Source organism: Rhopalosiphum maidis, chromosome 2, assembly GCF_003676215.2.
Source record: "Rhopalosiphum maidis isolate BTI-1 chromosome 2, ASM367621v3, whole genome shotgun sequence".
Lineage (NCBI taxonomy): Eukaryota > Metazoa > Arthropoda > Insecta > Hemiptera > Aphididae > Rhopalosiphum > Rhopalosiphum maidis.
In genome coordinates, this window is record NC_040878.1 from 88,660,277 (window position 1) to 88,680,284 (window position 20,008).

General features: G+C 32.4%; 1 protein-coding gene across 2 annotated transcripts in view; it reads right to left on the bottom strand.

The window, feature by feature from the left end:
• Window positions 1-20,008, bottom strand: part of LOC113551563 (ecdysone-induced protein 74EF) — a 113,993-nt gene that overhangs the window by 26,088 nt on the left and 67,897 nt on the right. The window contains exon 7 of one of the 2 annotated variants that reach the window (XM_026953864.1): window positions 6,609-6,662. The exons of the other annotated variant lie outside the window; for it this stretch is intronic. Coding sequence (XP_026809665.1) covers window positions 6,609-6,662 — 54 coding nt within the window. The remainder of the gene's footprint in view (window positions 1-6,608; window positions 6,663-20,008) is intronic. 2 annotated transcript variants of the gene reach the window in all.

The following is a 20,008-nucleotide window of genomic DNA, read 5'->3' on the forward strand; positions in this document are numbered from 1 at the left end:
ATATTATATATAAAATATAAATAAAACAATGAATATTATACATTGCGATAATATGATATTTTTAATAATTAACTGTCGATTTCGTTCGCATAGATATGATATTAAATATTATATTAAGTACGTAAGTATTGTAGCAAATTATCGGATAAATTATAGTATTTATAAACCATACACACCAGATTATGAGTAATAGGAAGAAAGGAAGATAAAAAATTATCGAGTTGTTTCACGATGATCAAATTATATTATTCAAATAATAATAAACGTGTGTGATGTTGCAATTTTACCAATGAACAGTGTTTTTCATTGAACACATGTACACGCAGTGTATAGCTGCGGAAAGGCCGCCGACCACCCGACCTGCCAGTTATTTTTAAAATGTCATTTTTTATTTCCGAACGCCATAACGTACACAAAATAATATCATTGTAATGTGCAGTATACGATAAAACGTATAATAATTATCTCATAATTTCGTCCAAAACGGGTGTCTACTGCATAATAACGTACAGGCAGCCGATCATTAATTAATAATAACACGTACAAGGGCACACGTGTTCTACGATTCGTTTATAATAATCGTTACTATATCGATTTGATATTATTACATATTTCGATATGTGCAACGTTTGTCGTTTATACTATGATAAAACTTTATCGTTTTGTTTCAACTGAGCACCAAATGGCGAGAAAAAAAATTTAAAAAATTGATCCATTAAACACCTATTATCATCTACTGATATATTACTATCTTTAAATAGAATATCAATATTGTATCGTATCTCAACGATTTTACATTTATTTTGTTATTAAGTGCATACAGTTAAGATTCCTGCAGGATGTGTATAACTGGCGTGTTTGAAATTTAATATATTAGCATATAAAATATGAAATATTTTAATATTTTAATTTTTTAATTATAATACATAATATTGATGAAAAAATTAAACCGCTTTTTTTAAAAAAAATACTTTATTATCTATACACATTAATAATTTTATTAACTATATTTTATTAAAAAAAAATGAAGTGTGAAGTGTTATGTCTATATGACTTTATTATTTGATTATTTTTGATTTACATGTCTTTAGTATATTTAAGTGTTCTATAAATTAAGGCAACAACTAGAATATTTTGAAAAACCAAAAGTTTGATTGTTCCTATTTTTAATTGTAATATCAAAATTATTTAGTTTATTTCCATTTACTATCGCTTCTACTTGACACACTGTACACAAAACACGTATAATGTATATGTGCATTCACACATTTTAAACGTTCAAAAATGTTATGTACTTCTTTTAAGTTTATGTAACCTTTAAGTTATTTAAACAATACTCGGTGTAAATACTTAGAACAAATTAAAATATTGATAACTATAAATTAATAACGATCGATATATTATAATATTATTATAGTTTATAAATCATAAATCATAGCGGCTGCAGGGCTAGTGTATAGTGATTTTGCAGCGGTTGCATATTTTCGGGCTACCTCCTGCGGTCAGTAAAGAACCAAACCAATGATTATATTATTATTATACGATTAAAGTATTTCGTTCTCGCTCTCATTTAGTCTGAAACTAGGTCAATATAATAGAGATCTACGGCCGAATCATCGTTGTATTTCGCGCGCGGATTTACATCCAACTATATACATTTATAATAATATACGTCTGGTCCCGAGTCCCATTGGTGGTACCATGTTAAACCATGTTAATCGGATTGTAGATTATACGTTTATTATTTTGACATCCCAGAGTGTACGTCAGACCGACGAAACGAGTAACGAATATTAATTATCAAGCATTAACGCCGCAACGAGAGTCGTCGATCTCGTCTGGGATTTCACTTTTTTTTCGTTCGTTCTCGTTTTCGCATATTATCTCGACAGGAATAGGTACGAGTCGTTAAACGCGCGCGACTTCGCAGCAGCAGCTTATTCGGAATCGACACATTTCCGTGGTCGTTTGTTGAAAACAGTGTAAATAATGTATACTAGAAAAACGCATCGCGGTCGTCGCAGTAAGGCTATTTACGTATAATAATATATTATTATTATTTCTGCTGTGAAGTATTCGCGTTCAGAATGTTAAATACCTACTTAATAATAATAATATCATTATATTATTATGCCACCGAAAAGCTGTTTCTGTATAAAATAATAATACATAAGCTGCCCTGTGTATACGTAATGAAAATATATTAATGTATTATACTCTGTATTATACGCATACCGGATTCGATAACGCGCGTTCGACTTTATTTATTTTTTTAAATTTTACTCCGTTTATGCGGGCCAAATAAAATTAAATTTTCGCCTACCGCTGCCGGTCCAAATAGTGTACGATACTATGATAGTAGTATAATAATATATTATTATTTATTATATATAGAGGTAAACATTTTAGACGCGTTGGTTGTTCAACGCGCGAGTATAAAGGAATTCAATTTTCAAATGCGTAACACATACGCGTGATTAACTATAGGTGGCGTACGACTGCAGAGATATCGGACAACGCGATTTTAAACAATAACTATAATTATAAAAATCAAAACAATAATCGTTTTCAGACGAGTAGCGAATAACTAAAAAAAAATTAGAACGATCGACCCCCGACGGAAACGACGCCAGTGCGTGCATAACGGCTAAAAACGGCTCGTTGCAGTTTACATTGCGTTCGACGATTATAATAATAATAATAATAATAATAATAATATTATGTACACGACATCATACTGCATAATATATACACGTCACGTAATTATCATTATTATTATTCACACCGATATTTCCTAATGACCACGCGCATGTTTATTTGATAATATCGCTCGTTCGCAGTATATTATTTCTTTAGTGCTCTTTTTTGGTGCGGGATATTAAAAACAAACAAACGCACAAACAAAAATGAGAGACAATAGAGCGGATAATTTTCTATAAATAACGCGTGTAAATAAGAGCATTAAAAAAAATCGTAATACGCCGACGCACCACCGTCTGAATCCTTCACGAAAAAGGGCCCGGGCGGTAAAGGGATACTAAATGAACGGCTACATATTATTATGACATAGGTATAGGTACAACGGCGCAGCACGGGATCGTGTTAATTTAATATGCATTGTTACAATATAATAATAAGTGAACGTATATATTATTATATTATGCGACCTGCACGTCATATTATCTACCTGTTGTATAGGTAAATAGGTATGGTATGCATGTACGCTTATAAATGTATAATAGTCGCGTATAAATTATTATAATGTGTTATTTGGGTTTTGTTTTGGTTTTTTTTTTTTTTTTTACTTATTACGTTGGGGGAAGAAAATAGTGTGCATATAAGTGTATATGGAGGTGAAACAAAAAACAAACCGGTTACGTCTTCCTGCCCCCGCCGGGCGCGGGCGTCTCTTCCGCCACGAACGATATTCGTTTTAAGTTATAATAGATTGTACACATATATAATAATATGCTAATTTAACCCTTTTATTTCCATTAATAGTGTATATTTTATTATCGCTTGTATAGCGCACGCGCGTTAAAATAATAATAGCAAAAATACGAGTATGTGCGATTGGCTCACATCGATTTGCATTATATTATTTTATAACATTATCATATTATGCGGACGCGCACGAAAATAATAAATACACACGTCGTAAACACCCTTAAGGTTCTGTTTCCATACGAACAAGCAAATTAATAAAAAAACTAGGAAAATAACATATAACTAAATTAAAACATGATTACATGATTGTAAAACCTCAAATCCAAAAGAAAGAAGAAATTATTGTAAATCACATCCGAATAAAAACATTTCTGACTAATCCATGAATTTCTTATGGTCAAAAAAGAAGCTCCTCGATGTATATTTTCAGATCAAAATCGAAAAATAAAGAGGCAGTCATACTATTTCTATAAAAATTACCATTATATTATAATATTAAATTCAGTGGCGCCGAAGTCCAAAATTTAACCTATGACATTAGACACCTCTATATAAAATGTTGACACTCACCTAGGTTAGGTTAATGTAAATTTGTACCTCGCTGAAAATTTTTATTGGATTGTGTTCCAATAAATGTTCCGAACATTTATGAAATTATTTCAATGATAATATCTTTTGTTCAAAACAATGTATCGAACAATGTTTGATATACACGTGTTTTTTTCGTATAGAGGAACAGGCTTATAAAGAACAGATAGTGAGACAGATTCTTTCGAGTAATCTTATGTTAAAATAATTCTAGGAAACAGGCTAGATTGATTGACATCACACATCAGGCTCAATAATATTTTCAATAAGTAGCGTTGCAAATAATGATAGCTACTGTGTAACATTTTTCACACAAAAAAAAAAATCATAAAATGCTCAAGAGAATTTTCCTCAGAATCGAGCAACTACACCATTATCCGACAAATTATTGCACGGGAAACACAGTTAAACATTATTCATAGGTAGAGGTTAAAAAGACTTAGATCCCAAATAATACATTCAATGTTTTCCAAAAATTAAAATACTAGTAATTTTTTTTATGTTATTGATTGAAACTTTTTGTGTAGGAAGATTTTAGTCCCCCTAAAATGCAATTATTGCCTATGCAAACACTGCATGTACGGTTATATGGAAATCTGCAATAACATACACTAGAAGTTAGAACCTGTATACCTACGTATAAGTTTAGGTATTATAGTATGTATTAATATTATATTTGTATTTATTACGACTTGTTTCTCCTACGGTGTACGAAATATGTGCGACTTCCTGCGATATTTGAATATAAACAAAAATAATAAATAGCATGTCTACGCCATGGGAAAATCGACGAACATGGTATCGATTTAGGCATACGAGAGTTAAAAAAAAGTAGACCCATATTATTATTGTTAATATTTTTATTATTATTAATATGACTAATGTTTCGAGCGATATACCGACAATCGCCTGTATACGCGTTTTCTGAATGAAAAAAATACTAAAATACTAAACAATACTTGATATCCAATACACGCAACAAGCGTATTATTATTACACTCTAAAAATGCCGTATAAATATAATTAATACCAGACGTAAAAAATAAATGCTGTTTGGCAAAAAAAAAATCGATAGATTTTTGAATTATATTTTCCGACCTACATGGCCATACATGTAAGGTAGATACGCAATGTGTATTACATTGTTTATAGCCAACGGATTGTAAATTGTATTAAATAAAAAAAATATTAATGTTATCAGGAAGAACGTTTATATTTATTAATATATACTGTCATAAATATAATAATAATAAAAAAATAAATAAATAATATAAATCGAGCATGGTGTCCGTGTACTATAATTTTTTTTACATACGCTATAATAATATAAAGCGTTTCTAAATCGAAAAAATCGTTATAGTTTTAAGACAGTATTTTAAAAATTTAATTTCGGATTGTGCCAGATCACCATAGTCATCATACATACTTTAATATATTAATATACGAGTGTTGTGTATAAATCGTAGGTGCATTTTATTTTTTAAGACCTCGGCCCATAGATTTGTATGCGCAGTTATTACATTTTTGATATTGCCGGCAATATCGTACTTTTTTTTGGTTGCAACAATTCGATACGGTCGTATTCACTCATTTCACCCCAACATCGACGGTTAGAAAGGGTGATTTAATATGGTTACATTCATCTTCAATCAATTTTTGTTTTTGGAAAAAAAAATGTTTTTATATAGGTAGTTTAAAATATATATTTAAATAAAACACAAAATTTTTGCCAAATCATAAAAATGTTTCTAGTGTTTTTTTATTAATTGTATAAATAATATAAATTACAGTTTACGTATTTTTAATTGTAACATAATCAGAAGCTAAATATGTTTCAAAAAGTTTTGATAATTTGTTTATTATTTTATAATAGCGTTTTAAGTGCATAACAAGCTTAGGAAATTCAAGAATAAATTAAGGACCAATTAAATGTGTATAATAATATTTTTGACTAATATTTGTACAAAACATATCGGCAGCTCATAAATACTATAGATATTTTATTACAGTTTTTCTTTTCCTTAACAGTATTTTGTAGGGAATTTAGATTGATATATTTGTTGAAAAACCGCGCAATTAATCCGTAATGAAATTGATTTTAGATATTGTTTGAAAAATAATAATATTAATAATAATGTATTTTATATATGTATAAAATATGTAATATATATATGCATAATATAGTGTCTTCCAATTTGTGAGTGACAAAAATGGTGGAGATCACGTAAGAAGTAACAAAATCCACACCATTCAGGTCTCACGAAATTTGAAAGACCCTGTTATATACCTATTCACGCTGCAGCACTATATTTCAGTACACCTATACATAATATATACTATTATACCGTTGCATCTAAAGACGCGGCCGACGACCCGGACACGATGCGCTGCAGACGAAATAATCTTTTGTCGCTGCACAGTGCACACGTATGCGATTACACCTACCGTATGCGCTTATAAAGTATAATAAATATACTGTTACGTAAGCAGTATTGTACGAGTAATAAAATATGTGAAACGAAAAAAAGGGGAAAAAAGGTCGAGATGATAATATGTACAAAAACAATAATTACCGACAGTAGTGGTGGTGGGCGGTGGGAATGATGACGGTTGGATGGTTTGCTTACCTGAAACAGATGAAAAAAAAAACCAAAACATTAATAATTGTTATATTTACGATTATTATAATATATTATTGTCATGTATGTATTTTGTTAACACGCTAATTATCATCATACATAATATATAATACTGTAGTAATCGTGGCGCGAGAGACGTTCATTATATAGTTTATGTTTATAATATAAACATCGCTCACGCGGTATATGTACATAATATATATTCTTCTTATTATTATACGACACACACACATCGCGCTGGACTTAACGAACGCGCATTGTTACCGATTATTCCGTCAAAAACGAGTCGATATACATATATATAATATATTGTATACTTACCGAGGGAAATGTTTCGGGCGGACCGTCATATAAGCTATACTATTATTATATACACATTATATATATATATATTGTTGGTGTGATGACGTACGTACACACCCCGAGTCAGTCGTTCACATGGAAAAAGGGTAAAAAGACAAAAAAAAAATGTATTATATACCTATCGGCATTCCCCCAAATTCGTTTGAAACGCGTCGTAGTTCCATGACGTCACCGTGCGCATCTTTTCAAAATATTAGAAATAATAATATTATAGGTAACGTGCTGCGTTTATTTGCAGATTTTCACGAGAGCTTGCAAATTCTTACTTAGGATATTATAAATACTTTAATAATGTGTACCTACTGCAGTTATCACTTATTATTTATTAGAGGTTTCACTTTGGTGGTGACCAATGTAATATTTTTTTTTGCTATTTGTAATGATGTTTATTTGTAAAAAAACACATATAATTCTAGAAATAAAAATATATTATTACTATTATAAAAACGTATACTTATTGTTATTTTAAAGTTCGGTCCACCACATCTATATGCATTTATTGCATACTTTTTCAAATTATTTATGTAGTGTATGCCAAGTCGGCGAGTGTCGAGTTGTACCATTAAATGACGTATATTCTACAAGTTTCACGGCATAGTGATTAAATTACTGTTTTTTTGGCATGTTTCATTTAGGGCGCGTACTTCAAGCGTTTAACGATATAGAAAATATTTCTGGTCAACATCATACATCATTTGGTCAGCAAATTTTAACGAGTCTAGATCATAAGATCGCCACATCAACACCACACCACATATAACGTTGTAGTTCACACTTCACACTAGCATTATTGGAAAACAATTGCCAATTCTTTTTTCATGTATAATACGACATTATTTAAGTGCGTACATTTTGTTGGTAGGTAGGTTATTCTGCATATTTCGAGGCAAGTATGAAATTATACACATCACGCGTAGTTAACGCGATGTTTCGAAAAATCGAACGTCACTGCCGTTGCGCAGGTCTACACTAAACATAACAATAATAATAATAATATAATAATATATGTAGTAACATTTAAAAAACACTATGTGTATGTGTGTAAGTCGCTGTGCGGCGATTTCCAAACGTTGTCGACGCGTACACGCCATCGCCCCAGCGTAAACAACGTGTTGATGCGGTAATTATTTATTGTGTTTTGTACGAATTTTTTTTCATTCCGTTCGTATCGCGTAAACAACCGTTGTGATTATTATTATCGACCGTCAGCGAAATCCGGAGACGTGCGCACATGTTATACACTATTGCATACTACACGCACTCACTGCCGATTGTTTATCCGATTTATTTTTATTTCATTTATTTTTGACGCTCTAAACTCGCCGTAAACGGTATTATTGTTATTTATAATAATAATATCATATTGTGCGCAGCTAAAATACAATATACAAATATTATAATACTATTAAACTGTTATTATTTTACATCGTTTCCGCCGGTGCGATACTCACTATGACACTATTATTATTATTAAACAATAAACATGCAATCGATAATTAATTAGGTATATTAATTCTTTTATAATAATTACATACATAATAGATAATATTGCTGTCCAATCCGTAATATTTATTATTTAGTACAGTCAGTGGCGTGAGCAACGACTTGATATGGTTGTGAAATGGGGAGTGCCATGTTAGGGATATCATAAAGCAAAACACTAATATTTATTACATTTTAAATAAAAATATTTCATTATTAATATCATCATTATTTTGTTCCTACTATAATTCTCGTTTCATAGTAGTGTAACCAGTAGTTATAAGTAGGTATACCTATTTATTAATTTTAATAACAAATGTATATAATTATTAAATATTTGTATTTACTACTAATACTTATTTATGAATAATGAAATACGTAACTATATTTGTGGACCAGAAGTTGTGATTATTGTCATTTTTCACTGAGATAACTTATCAGTTATTATTACAGCAAACGTTTCTGCCGAGAAATTTCATTTTTAATAGGCACGTACAAACTAAATATTATGTAGACAAACTGGAGGTCTAAATATCGAAGTCGTGTTTAAACTATATAAAAAAAAAATGGTACATGGGGACCCCCTCGTTATTCCACACGCTACTGGCTATAGTATATAGGTGAGTAGTATCTGAATACGATCTCTGTGGACTCTGTTTACCCAATAAATGATATCACTATATTATATGTGTACGTCGAATGTAATAATAATAATATAGGTAGGTGCTGATATCGCGAAATTACAGTATGATAATATTTAAAAACGGATAACACTTTTGCATAATACAGTAAAAAACTAGGTTGCCGTCGTTACGCGTTGTTGTATATTATCATCGCAATATGTGCTGCAAGCGTGGGGTGTACGCATATAGCATACTAGGTATGAAATTAATATGTGCGAACCGACGACGACTCTGGAAATCTGGTTTCATGTCAAGGAAATCTGGTCGGCGGAAGACTGTGCGCGAACGTTGTATTTGTATACATTATATTATTTTATAATAATAATAATAATAATAATAGTAATAATAATATTATATATTACACTCGCGTTGTCGTCGTCGTCATAGATACGCACACACGCACACAATCATCGCACAGACACACTTTCTTTTTCTTCCTATAAAGCGCACGCAGCGCGACCACACGACGACGCGATTTGATTCGCGTACGCGTGGCGCCGGGTTTTCATCGGTACCCTCAGCCGTCGGCTGTTTACAGAAACCCCAGAGTTTTTCATCCCTTATTTCCAGCGCCCACGTGTACCCTGGATTTCCGAATAAAATCCCAAACGACGACGACAAAATGTACCGCCCACTGACCGCGGTCATGGAAAATTTTTTTCTCCGGACCGCCCTTCCTCCCACGTGTGTGAGGGTTTGAAGAAAAAATAATGAAACGTCCGCTGTCGCCGTATGTGGTATGTTTATACAATATATTTATGTATATATGGTCGTCGTTAAGGTGCTATTGGCCTTGAACGAGTTCTGTGATCTTTCGCATCGACACACGCACAAGCGCGCGACTCTCCGGTTCGATTTTTCTCATTGTACACTCGTTAGTAGTTTTGCGCGTCGCTATTCTATAAACCAATACATATGTATATAATAACGTATCGCCTCCGCCGCACACACCGTCAATGCACATTGTGTGTCCGCAGTGTGTCTAGTCCGTAGGAGCTGTTGCTGCTGCTGCTGCGGAGACAACAATACACCGGACTCCGGAGTCGAACAATCGCGCCACTGCCGAAGTGCACATAATATTATTGTATGCACGCCTCTATACGCTTATAACATGTACCTATATACGTATTACGTGTAAAAACAGTTGCGATTCATAATAATAGAATATATCCATTTTCTGGTGGCGAGAAAAATCGTATTGTATATCATCGCCATCGTCATCGTCGATGTAACATAGGTATAACTCGTCTAGCGTACACACACACACACACACATATATATATAATAATATATAATGTAATATGTATCTATTATAGCGGGAGGTACCTTTGTAAATGTTCCTTTTCACTCGTCGTTGCTATATAATTGCATTGTCAACTCGCCACACCTCCTTCGTTGAAATATTATATATATATACATTCAAGGACCTTCAGTATCTATAATAATTTAATATTATACATTACACACGGCGGTTGAGCCACTGTATTTTCCCGTTTTTTTTTTTTTGTGGGTTCAATACGGAAACATGATGAAGAATATATCTAGGTGGCCCACCATATTTATGTGAGCTTTGCCTTGTTTCTTGAAAGAATGACATCAATAAATCATGCAACAAACAGCAAAGTTAACACTCGTCCCTCTCGGAGCTGGTGTAGCAAAACAGTCGATGATATGTTTCATTTCCACCTATCATAATTTTTTACAGCTGTACATTCTAATACGTGAAGTAAGACTTTGAAAAAACGTCACGTGATTCAATGAATTCGACGGGTCTCGTTTCGCTCGCAGCGTACATTTTTCACCGTATCGATTTTCAGCATTTCACGTACGCTTTTCTGTACAGCATAGTCTTTCCCTTTCAGTGTACTTATTACTCTTTCCAATATATATATGAAGTGGTTCATTAACGCGTTCACTCTTTTAGCTGCAGTTTAATGATAAAAACTTGATAGCAAACGGTTTCGCATATACAATATACCTATACTACATATTATACGAATCAATATATTATTATATTACATTATAATATAGTTATTAACGCGTCGAATGTCGAACAATACACCGATGGAATACCACATATTACATTGGCTTGCCAGGAAGTATGTAATATAGAAAACAGAGTGGCACTACTAAATGATTTTTTTTATTATTGTTGAAATTGTACAACACCTTTAATTTATATTGGTGGCCTCTTAAAAACGTCTAAATGATTCTATTTTTTGTAGCATTCACAACTTAAAGATAAAGATTAGAGAACGTATACTGTTGTATTTGTGTATACGTAGTATAATAGTGTTTAGCACGTGGGGCTTGAACACAACAAGGAAACGCGTAAAGATAATTCACATACAACAATATGTAATGTATAATACAGTAATATATACGCATATACCTTTTAGTAAATAAAAGGAAATGAGTATAAGCGTATATAGGTTATAAAGACGGCATACGCGTATCCTTTTACCGCGAACGGCATTTGAAGTTGTACTGTTATTGCACAAATATATGTATGAGACCTTACCCAACTATTATCTACATATATGAGGAATAACCATAAAACGGTGTTTGAGAGTGTAAACACGACGGACGCCGAAAAAAAGATTTACAACTGTACTCGGGAAGGGTGAAAATATTTTCGTGCGGTATTGCATTGTTGTACTTTGATAATTCGAAACGGACGCATAAGAGGGAATATCGTGTAGGTATGAACATAATAGATCGCTCGCCCCATTGACTGATAGAAAGGGGTCCACAATTTTTTTACCAATTTTCTGTATTTTCTTAATATATATTAATTTTTTTTTTTTATATATTCTCAGTCGACAATTTGACATATTTTATATAATATCACATAATGTACCAGTTCGCTGCAGTAAACCGCGATAATAAATAATAATAATCAATATGATATTAACGTAATCAATATAACCATTATTATGCTTTATATAAATTATATTATTATTCGTGTCTTTCGTGATCACCGACAAAATCATCGACGCGCAATGTTCCATGTTATTTTTTAAACAATTCGGCGAAATATTACAAACTATACAATATTATATTATATTGTATTGAACAATTGAACGCCAGAACGCGTATATATTTTTACCACAAATGTTTTTTTTATATTTATTTTTATAGGTCACTGCAGTGCGCATTTCCTGACCGTGGAAAAAATACTCAAAAACAAATAGCGATTTCTTTCGCGTATAGTAAAAGTAGTACCTACTTAATGTAGACGAATTATACGCACGCGTCAATTTTCGTCGCTATTGGTTTCGGTGACGCAAAATAAAAAAAAAACAGAGAGGGAAAACTATATCATCATCGTGTATATTACAGAGTATTGTCTACCATGATGCTCGTCTCCTAACCTAACCCAACGTCCGACTAATAATATATTATGTAATCATTTAATACATAGACTTTTAAAACTTTCTCGACCATTTCACGCACCAAACAACACTCAAAAGTAATCGGTGATTCAAGTGAAATATGTCCTGAATTTTCCACGAGGAACGTGCGAAGGCACCTATTTATTTGTTTTTTTTTTTTTATTTCTGGTATCGAGAGTATGACTGTATGAGCGTTATAGTAACTGATGTGATATATGGATACACCAGATCTTAGTATGATTTTATAAATTTTGGATGAGAATACCGTATTTTTTTTTTTTTATCAAGACTGTGACAAACTCAACGAGACGGTCTATGCTTACAATAAAATATAAATTAACAGCCGGCCGCGTCTTTTTTTCTTTCTCCACAAAGATTTGTTTTATTTCTTGTTTTTTGTTACTATACGCAGATCGCCCGCAGTATTTTGTTCGTTCAGCGGTTAGCCGTAAGTCGCAACTCATAGACCGTAGTAATAATAATAATAATAATAATAATAGTAGTAGTAGTAGTAGTAGTTGAAGCAGTAGTATTTGTAGTAGGTAGTAATAGTTTTTGTAATAGGTAGTACATAGGAGTCGACCTAATTATAGTCGACGATATTATAATGATAATATTATTATGTTTATATGTATGTGTATAAATAACACATGAACGACAAGCTAATTCCTAGTGCGCGGAGAATGTATACATAGGTAATACATACACACACAAACACATTTCATATTATTATTATATAGTGAAAACGACTGTGGCGACCGGTACACCTTGACACGGGCGCGCGCCGGCTCGGTCGGCAGGTATGGAGCGCGCGTACCGTATATACATGTATAATATTGTTAGGAAACTACCTGGCCCGTGGAGGCCAGGAAGTCGTCGTGCGGATTATGACATCGATGAAATTGAAATGGGAAAAATAAAAATGTATACAAATACAAAAACTGCGTGCGCCGCCGCAACACACTCACCGGAAAAAGGAACGCGTTGTGCGCGCGTCGCCCGCACGAGTTCTGTTGACCGAGTGAAAAGTAAAAACATTAAACTAGTATCACATGCATAAACATGTGATCAGTCTACGGAAATTATTTAAAATGTAATCTTTATCCTTCGAATCGGATCGTCAGCTACGGTTCGTGCTGTAGATATCATTAAAATACACGCGTAATTGAGGGGTTCTTTTCCAAAACGACCTATTTCCAAAAATATGGTTTTTCAGAAAGACCAATTTTCTATTCCAACATTATTGGAAATATAATATTTAAATGAATTATGACCCTATAGGTAGAATTAAAAATGAACTCATTTTTTAAATAAAATTTAATAAAAAATTAGTTTTTATACCTATTTTTAAAGATTTTATACATCTATTTTGTGCAAAACGTACCATTTCCTGGAAATAGTCTAAAATATTTATTTATATATTATAATAATGTTAACGATTAATAATCCATAATAGTTTTTCATAAATATTACTATTAATATGATTAATATGAATATTCAATATTAGTGTTCGCTGTATACGTTTCAGTCGTTTTACGTATTAATAAATGTTATTTATAGACGTTGTGTTACTGGAATCCCAAGTTCGAACCCTCTTATGTCAGTAGATATACAACACATGATAACGAAAAATGTTTTGAAACGTTTGAAATGTTCTCTAGTAAATTAAGATGTTTTGCTCCACTATGTCCGTTATGTTTGCTTATAAAATGTTATCAATATTATAAAGATAGCTTTCTTTAAAATTCGGCTTACGGAAATAGGGAGTTTTGATAAAAAGCAAATATTTTGCCTATACCAATAACATGTGGAAATAGGCATGTAATATAAAAACGATTTTAAGCTGTATATTAATTACGTTGGAAATAGTACATTTTGCAATAAATGGAAATGGTTCACTTTGGAAATAAACTAATAACAAAAATAGTCGGTTTTGAACAAAATATCAATTTTTACATCAAGTTTTACCAAGGAAATAGTACATTTTGTCAAAACATAATCACGCCATTCAATTTTCGTATTTTTTTACGTATAAGTCCGTGTAAAACTCATTTTAGTCGAAAATGGAAATAGGCAGTTTTGAAAAAGAACCCCTCAAATATTAAAGTTTCTTTTGAGTTTATATTCGATTCACGCCAAACACACGCTGTATATAATATGTAATTAAATGCATTCTAAAGGTGTTGCAGACTATTAATTATTTATATTTTATGTAAAACTATTAAAAGTAAATACATACATACATTTTAATAACTCAGAAACTGCTCTTATTTGTATTTTTATTTAGACGCATCAAAAATTTACATATAATTAATCTGTTTCATAATTCATAATAAAAAGTGGTGGTTCTCATTTGAAAAATATAAATCATTAAATTACAGCATAACATGTTAAATGGGTATAAGATATCTAAGTATTTTAAAATATGATCTTTATGTTTACTTAAAATATTTATAATATAAAATAATTCTTAAATATTTCTGAAATTATTAGAATTTGAATAAATAGATAAGAAGGAATTGAAAAAACTGACAAATCACCCTTCTTCTTGATGATACACTGGTGATGTTTGAATGTGTGATGGAATATGATGGATTTTTAATTATTATGAAGTGTATAATACGTTGTTTTCTATATATAATCGATAAAATGACGAAATTACTGAGCAATTGATATAATCCGGTTAGATAAGGTTAGGACGTATACTGCAAATGTCTCGCCGTTACGTACGCACACTGCACATATGTCGACGATTGTGTCTTCGATTACTTTTCACACATCTCGTTTGCAGTTGTCGCGTAAGTCTACGAGTCTGCCCGCGGCTATACTGTGGACTGGACCGTTGCAGTTCGTAGTGCTTTGATTTGCACATCATAATAACTATTAAATCTCGACAGAAATTTTCATACATAATATTATACATATAGGTTCTAAAATGTTATATTTTAACTTTTCGGCGTGGTCATTGAATGGTCGTATTTTCCAAGGTATTGCACCGCGGTTCATGCCGTAAAATAATATGATACCCCTATTCACAATAATATGATTAACATAATGGGTTGAACACGAGGATATTATACATTATTATGATTCATGAGTTTATGACATACCGCGGCTGTGTTAAAATGTTCAGCGAATATGTGATAAACACTGCATATATATCTAGGTACCTACACAAACTGGTCTTCATTCGATCGCGCCGTGATGCATATGCAATATAATATTATAATATTTTGCTCGAAATAATATTTGGTCAGATCGTATATATAGTACATATAATAACACAAAATAAACAAACTATAATAACCCTAAGACGAACTCGATTGGAATAATAATTTCCAGCGCCAACGGCGTCGTACTTAAGAAATTAATTAGTTGTTGGCATATAGTATTATTATTTATTCATTCTGAAACGGTGCACATGTAACACGTAAATAATCGTAAAGGTGCAATATGTATCATATTAATATTGCGTATCAATGTATAATATTGTTTTTAAAATACATTCATACACATAAGATTGTCATCATTTATTGCTGAAAATGTGCGATACTGCGATAGTATTGTTATTTTAATCATGCCGACGGTGGCTCATTATATACGTCATGTGCAAATATCTTTGTAGTTGCCATCAGCTGTGGGGTACGATCAGCGCACATTTCTCATACAACCGTGGAAAAATAATGTTGATTACAAAAAACGTGATTTGGGCGAGTCGCTACTGCCGTCGTTAAACTGCACCCATCATGTTATAATCATATTTTACTCTGTACGTAATGTATTATTATATATTTCGCAACGCATTTTGGAGAAAAATTTAAAAAAACACGACTTTAAACAGCAATTGCGCGTGCAGTGCATTATGTGTTAGGTAAATTGAGAATAGACAGTGCGCGTCTTCACATCAACTGTAGGGCGCGAAGGACGTTGGCATTAACTAAATAGCGTAAATATAATATATTGTTAGGACGCAAATTTGAAAGTATAACGGATTTCTGAAATTATGAAATGAAAGCTGCTGTAGTAATAGCTACTCGTACGAAGGTTATGTTCGCGCGGCTTGACCGTGTTTAAAATAATAATATTCGTTCGACCCGCGCGGACCTTTTATCTATTTTTAGTGTGATAATAATTCATGTCATCTTGCAGTAGTATAATCATATTATTTTATAAATTTGCAGTGGATTATTTACGAAGAGGTTATCATCCATTATTCATATTTAAAAATTATTTCAAATACTTCATAAAAATTATTAAAATTTCTTCGATTTCAATAAAATGTAAAGTTGCAATCACTATAACTAATAATACATAATAATACTTTCTACATTTAAATTACAATATATAGTTGTACAACGATAATTTCATGTGATTAATTATCAGAAGTCATACATTTTAAGCTGTTACAGTTTTAAATTGATGCTGTACATTTATCGTACCTATATCGACTATCATAGTAATGAATTATTGAATAAGCACCAAATATTAAAATAATGGTCTCTGCTGCTATCCGTCCTGCCCATATGGTACAACTATCATTAGCCTACTGATTAATGTCGTATATATATATATATATATATAGGTAATACAATATGCCCATCACGAAAATATCATAATCATAATAATGACATAATTACGATAACATAAAACGCGACGACGTCGTCCTGAATGTGTGTACTACGATTTGCCAATCTGCAGCAATACTACGCGTAAAAGTGAATGTTATAATACTCGTACGCTGCAGGTCTCTTGTTATAATATACACAATGCACGAGACTTAGTATTAAAGGTACGATAGCAATGTCTTCTGTAGTTACTCCTCCTCTCTATACCGTTGACGTTGATTAAGAAATTGAGAAAAAATCAAGTTTATCGCGTATATGTTTCGTTTCGGGTGTGCCCTCATCTGCTATGTAGGTGGGTAATACATTATTATAATATTGTTGTATTCTCGCCGTATCAAAACGCGGAACGCTGCAGCGCAGTATATATAATATTATGATATAATAATTGTCGGTTTAGCTGGGGAATCGTGTTTACGTTACCAAAAAATCACAGAACGAAAAATTATAATTTTTATTAAGCGAATCGACCGTGACACATATACTGTATAATACGATGTGTAATGTACAGTGCTAAACCTCCGCCAATTATGTATGTGCGTGTAAATATAATAATATCGCGTGCGACGGGGCTTAGCCACGCAATAAATTATTATTTGTATATATTTCCCTTAACTTCGCGCGGTAACGAGAGCGAGACGTGCGGTTTTGCGCAACGACTGAGTTTTGCGGGGTTTTTGCGGAAGGGTGCTGTGCTCGTTGCTTCTGCGGGTGGTTAGGAGAACAAGTAGTGGGGACGGGCATACACAAAAACGTGTGATGCGAATAATATTAGGTTGTCGAATATCGCATTTAAAGTCTGAATTTTCAAAACCTCAGCACTATATTACCAATATATTCAGCAATTGTACTTGATGAATACTAAAACGAAATAATAATAATAATAAATGATCAAGTGATACGTATAAAAAATTGATTATAAATGAAACGTGGTGGGGATGAAATCGGTGGAGTATGTATGTAAAAAATATACTAATAAATTATAATATGCTTAAAATTTTATAAGATATGTTATCATAATACAGTTCTACCGATCTTATTTTATATTATCATTTATTAGTATACAGATTGATGACTAGCGGAGAGTGTGTAAAACCCCCAAAAATTATATTTAAATGAAAAATTAAAACACGTTACTAAAAAAATCCTACCTATAGCTACTCACTTGTCCCATTATAATAGACAATTATTTATATTTTATCTGTACAACCAGTTTACACGCAAATATAGGGTTATAGACGCGAATGCACTCGACAAAGGCATTGCGGTCATCGACGTCTCGTGCAGCCCGCCACATTGTAAATTTATTGTAATAATAATAATATACATCATACAGTGAATGGTGCGATGTAAAACATTAACGGTGCACCAGTCTGTGAGTAGGATGCGTACAGGAGACATACAGGTACACCGCACCGGAATCACCTACCCACATAGCACGCATACGGAGTGTTCGATTTCAATGCGGCTCGCGAATTTCGTACACACGATTACACGCGAATACGCGATGTTATATTAATAGTATTAATACGATAATCCGCACGGATCGTAACTATTTGTGCGTGTATATATTATCATAATATACGTCATAATTATACTTCACTATCGCTGTTTCGAGTATATATGTATATTGTATATAATACTATACTATTATGCGTTATATATACATATTATAATACAGGAGTCTGCGGCGGGCTACGCTCAAAAACCGCAGACGGACACTGACCGAGTTTCGCGTGAACAAACGTACCTATTATTACGAAAGTACTATGTTTACAGTATTTAATAAAATATTATAATATGTTTAACAGTCTTATAATCGTTACAATGATGTAATAATGTAACTTTATTATTTATTGCAATATTATGTTCGCTTGTCCGCTAATAATTTGCAGTTTTTGATACATCGTATTCAATATGTATATAAATATATATATGCATAATAATATATGTTTTCACCCGGTACATTGTCACGGTGCAACGTACAGCGAGGTCGCGAAGAAATCGCTTTTTTTATTATAAGATGGAACGCTGTTGTCCGTAACGCGTATAAAAAACCGTGGTGGCGGAAACAACAAAACAACAAAAAAAATAATAAAAAAATGAAACGAAACGAAACAAAACAAAAACCGAAAACTAGGACGAGCGAACGGAAGAAATCCGGTCATAAATTTTCATCGTTTCACGTCTATTATTATATATTATATTATTACATTAACGAGCACATGGGTGATGTACCAAACGTGATCTTAATTATTTTAATGTCACCCCTAACCAAAACACTGAAGAATACATCATAATCAATAATGAAAGTCGTGTTCTTTCTCGTTATTATATTATGATAACACCAAACGATGTTCGTTTCGTTTAATAATAATTGCCAAAATCCGATTTTGTTGTATACAAACATTGTTAGAAATCAGTTGAAAAAATATACTTGCCAATTTTTGAGGAGTTAACTAAAGTGACAAGCAAGGAACTGCGAAGAAATATGTTGGTTATACATACCATGTATACTTAACAATAATATATGATATTTGCCGGTCGCGGATCGCCCTATATACAACCACTTGCCTGCTACCTATTAGAACGATGGAGTACACGTTTGTGCGATTGTGTAACTGCGGTGTCATGTGCGCGCGCGTTTTAAAATACACCAGACGGCGTGCGAATATCCGTCCCGTTTGCGTTTATACGGCGACGTTGTAAAAGTGAAAGTACCGCGACGACAGTGTAGTGTGTTCGGACGTGAGCTGCACAGTCGTGGTGTAGCTTTTTTTCGCTTCTAT